The sequence below is a fragment of the Entelurus aequoreus genome, linkage group LG25 (genome assembly GCF_033978785.1).
Source record: "Entelurus aequoreus isolate RoL-2023_Sb linkage group LG25, RoL_Eaeq_v1.1, whole genome shotgun sequence".
Taxonomy (NCBI): domain Eukaryota; kingdom Metazoa; phylum Chordata; class Actinopteri; order Syngnathiformes; family Syngnathidae; genus Entelurus; species Entelurus aequoreus.
The window spans coordinates 5,946,113-5,949,299 of record NC_084755.1 but is presented as its reverse complement, the minus strand read 5'-3'; the positions used below and the strand labels follow the sequence as shown (position 1 = coordinate 5,949,299).

At 48.7% G+C, this 3,187-nt stretch overlaps 1 protein-coding gene across 1 annotated transcript in view; it reads right to left on the bottom strand.

Annotated features, from left to right (window-relative positions):
- Positions 1-598: 598 nt before the first annotated feature.
- The window catches only part of LOC133642747 (ATP-sensitive inward rectifier potassium channel 12-like), a 13,692-nt gene continuing 11,103 nt past the window's right edge, over positions 599-3,187 (bottom strand). The window contains exon 3 of the mRNA XM_062037109.1: positions 599-2,494. Within this exon, the coding sequence (XP_061893093.1) occupies positions 880-2,494 (1,615 nt within the window). The 3' untranslated portion in view covers positions 599-879. The remainder of the gene's footprint in view (positions 2,495-3,187) is intronic.

The following is a 3,187-nucleotide window of genomic DNA, read 5'->3' as shown; positions in this document are numbered from 1 at the left end:
GGGCGCAAGCTCCCATCCCTCCAGGACTTGTTCTCCTCCAGGACCAGGAGGCGTGTGGGTGGGATCACAGCTGACTCTTCTCACCCTGGACACAAACTATTCTCCCCTCTCCCCTCAGGCAGGAGACTACGCTCCATCCAGAGTCCAGACCCACACCTCCCGCCACCTGAACAGTTTTTCCCCTCGGCCATCACACATGAACAATAACAAGATCTGATAGCTCAGTTACAGCTCATGTTATTACCTATTCTGTGTTAGATGTGTTTTTTTGTTGCACCAACAACAATTCCTAGTTTGTGAACCCGTTCTTAAACAATGGCAATAAAAACTCTTCTGATTCTTCTTCTGATTTGTCAGCCTGATTTCCCCAAAATGTTTCTGTCAAAAAGGAGAAGAGTGAGAGCCGAGTGCAACTCCTACGTTTGTATTGTTTGTTGAGTTCATTGTCCTCTTCGTTGTGTTTTTGAAACTGCATACATTTTATTTTCCTCAGAATTTTCAAGAGCATTATTTGTGATTTGTACATTTTCAAAATGTTTTTTTTTTTTGTCAAAGTAAAACAAAGAAAACAATCTGAAATTGTCTTTATTTTGAAGTTATCGTCCCATGATTTCACCAGTCCGGCCCACTTGGGATTAGTTTTTCCTCCATGTGGCCCCTGAGCCGAAATGAGTTTGACACCCGTGATATAAATAAATGATAAATAACACATTTATGCATTTAATTCCAATTATAATTGATGAAATAGTTTCCTAAATGTCTCACTAAAGAATGAATCGTTTTATTTAATGTTGTCCCATTTGTCCCTCCATAAAAAGAGGATGTCACTATATGGAATCCGAACCTGCGCACAGTACTGAAAAAGTTCATTGCACTTCCTTACATCTCGGGCTCGTTCTTATAGGTCACTGGATCGAGAGGAATTGAAGTGTGTAGGATGTCGAACTCCATCTGGTTATTGTCCATGTCCAGAACACACAGGACATTATGACTCCCAGAGGTAATGGTGGAGGTGTCTTTGAACATACTTTGGAAGTCTATAGACACCGAAGTCCTTCTCTCCTCTGCTCTGTCCTTCCCAAAGATGTCTTCCTCGTCCTCCCCGCAGCTCAGCGCGACCTCGTTCTCGTAGCAGAAGGTGCTGACGGAGCGAGGGACCAAGTCCTTTGAGGACATGCAGGCAGAGGCGGGAGAAACCACAGAGGAAGCCCGACCCGCAGCCTCGTCGAGCTCTTTGGCGCTGAGGTGGGGCGTTAACGGCACCTCGTAGGTCTTGTGGAAGCGGCCGTAATCCACCTTGTAGCAGTTGCGGTCCTCGTAGATGACCGGTTCGAACCTGTGGCCCCAGAAGATTTCCCTGGAAAGATAGGAGCTACGGAATTGGGTGGTCATGGCCGTGGCCTCCACCATTCCTTCTAGTATCACGACAATCTCGAATGCGTCCGTCTCCAGATCGGCTTGGCTTATCGCATACAAGGGGCTGTCTTTGTCTATCTCATGGACGATAACCAGCGGGGACACCAGAAACAACCTGTCTGTACCCTCGTCGTAGCCCACGTTGAGGTCCATCTGCTCCAAGGGGATGAATTCCCCTTCCACCGTCACGTAGGACCGGATGAGCTGCGCCCGCACGTGAGCCTCCACAATGTGGCTCCTACGCAGGTTCCCCACCCTCCACATCAGGCACAGCTTGCCATCGCGAAGGGCAACGACGGCGTTTTTGGAGAAAATGAGCGTCTGGTTCCTCTTCTTTGGCCGTGCCATCTTGGCCATGATGGTGCCAATCATGAAAGAGTCGATGATGCAGCCTACGATGGATTGAATAATCACGGTTATGACCGCCGCGGGACACTCCTCGGTGACGCAGCGCCAGCCATAGCCGATGGTGGTCTGCGTCTCCATGGAAAACAAGAGGGCACCGACGAAGCCCTGGACGTGGAGGATGCAAGGGATCCTTTTGGCCGGTCCTCCAGTGGTTTGTCCAGAGAAGGGCGCAGTCAACCCCTCTGTTGCTAGCCCTTCGTTCTTCGCCGTGCGGTGCTCCTCAAAGTCCCCGTGCGAGAGGGAGACGCTGTAAAAGATGATGCCAAAGAAAAGCCAGGAGATGATGAAGCTGACGCAGAATATAAAGAGCAGGTATCGCCAGTGGGTGTCCACGCAGGTGGTGAAAATGTCTGCTAGATAGCGCTGCCTCTTCTCCTCCATGTTGGTGAAGACAACATTGCATTGTCCGTTTTTCTTCACGAAGCGGCTCCGTACCTGGCTGGAGCCCCTGGTCAGAACCCTCCCGTTGTGGTTGTTCATGCCGCCTCGTCCCCTTGAGCCTGGCACTGCAGTGGAGGCTCCTGACCGCCTCCTTCTCCTCTTGTCCGCTTCCTCTTCTTCTGTGTCACAGTGTAAGGGGACGGAGGAGGAAGAATGGCCGTTATGGAGATCCAAGCTGGAGATCTTCAGGTTCCCCTCCGCTGGTAAGTTGTTTGATACAATGCTGTACCTGTGAGGGAAAAGACAGAGTAAGACTGAAAGGTCAAGCCCCTTTTTAGTATTGGCAGTGCTTCTCAATTATTTTCTGTCATGACTGTTAGAATAATTATGTGTAAGTTATCTCACAACTCCTATGCTTAAAGGCCGTTGCTATAGTTATTATCAATTGTGCTGAAGTTGTACTTTTCTATCTGTGCAAAGGGACAACTTGCAATCCAAGATTGCGAGTCGTCTCGTATCAGTGTTTGTGTGCAGAACACCGAGTACCGTGACGCAGACAAAGCAGAGACAGGGCGATATCACGAGTGTCAGCACATTTGCATTTCTGAATAATCATGTATTGTGTCTAACTGGGGCTGCTGAAATGACCCCCCTTCCTTCAGAAGCAGCCTCAGTGATGTAACCAGGGACCTCCCAAATAAATAGAGGAGCACGTGGGCTGTGCCTTAGAGCGTGGTGGCAGATTGTAACTGAGTGTGCAGCCCCAAACGTCTCTCCTCATTGAGCCAAATTGAACTCTGTCTCTGCATGATTCCTTGCTTCTTGTCTGTTTAATAGATGTCATCAGTGTTTGAACCTGACAATGACCAGCCTGGGTGACAGATTTTCTGCGACGCCGCTGAGTTTCATTTCTTTTGAGGTCTGTACTTTGTTTTTATTGCAGCAGCGGTAAACAACAAAAACATGCCAAAGAAATAGGATG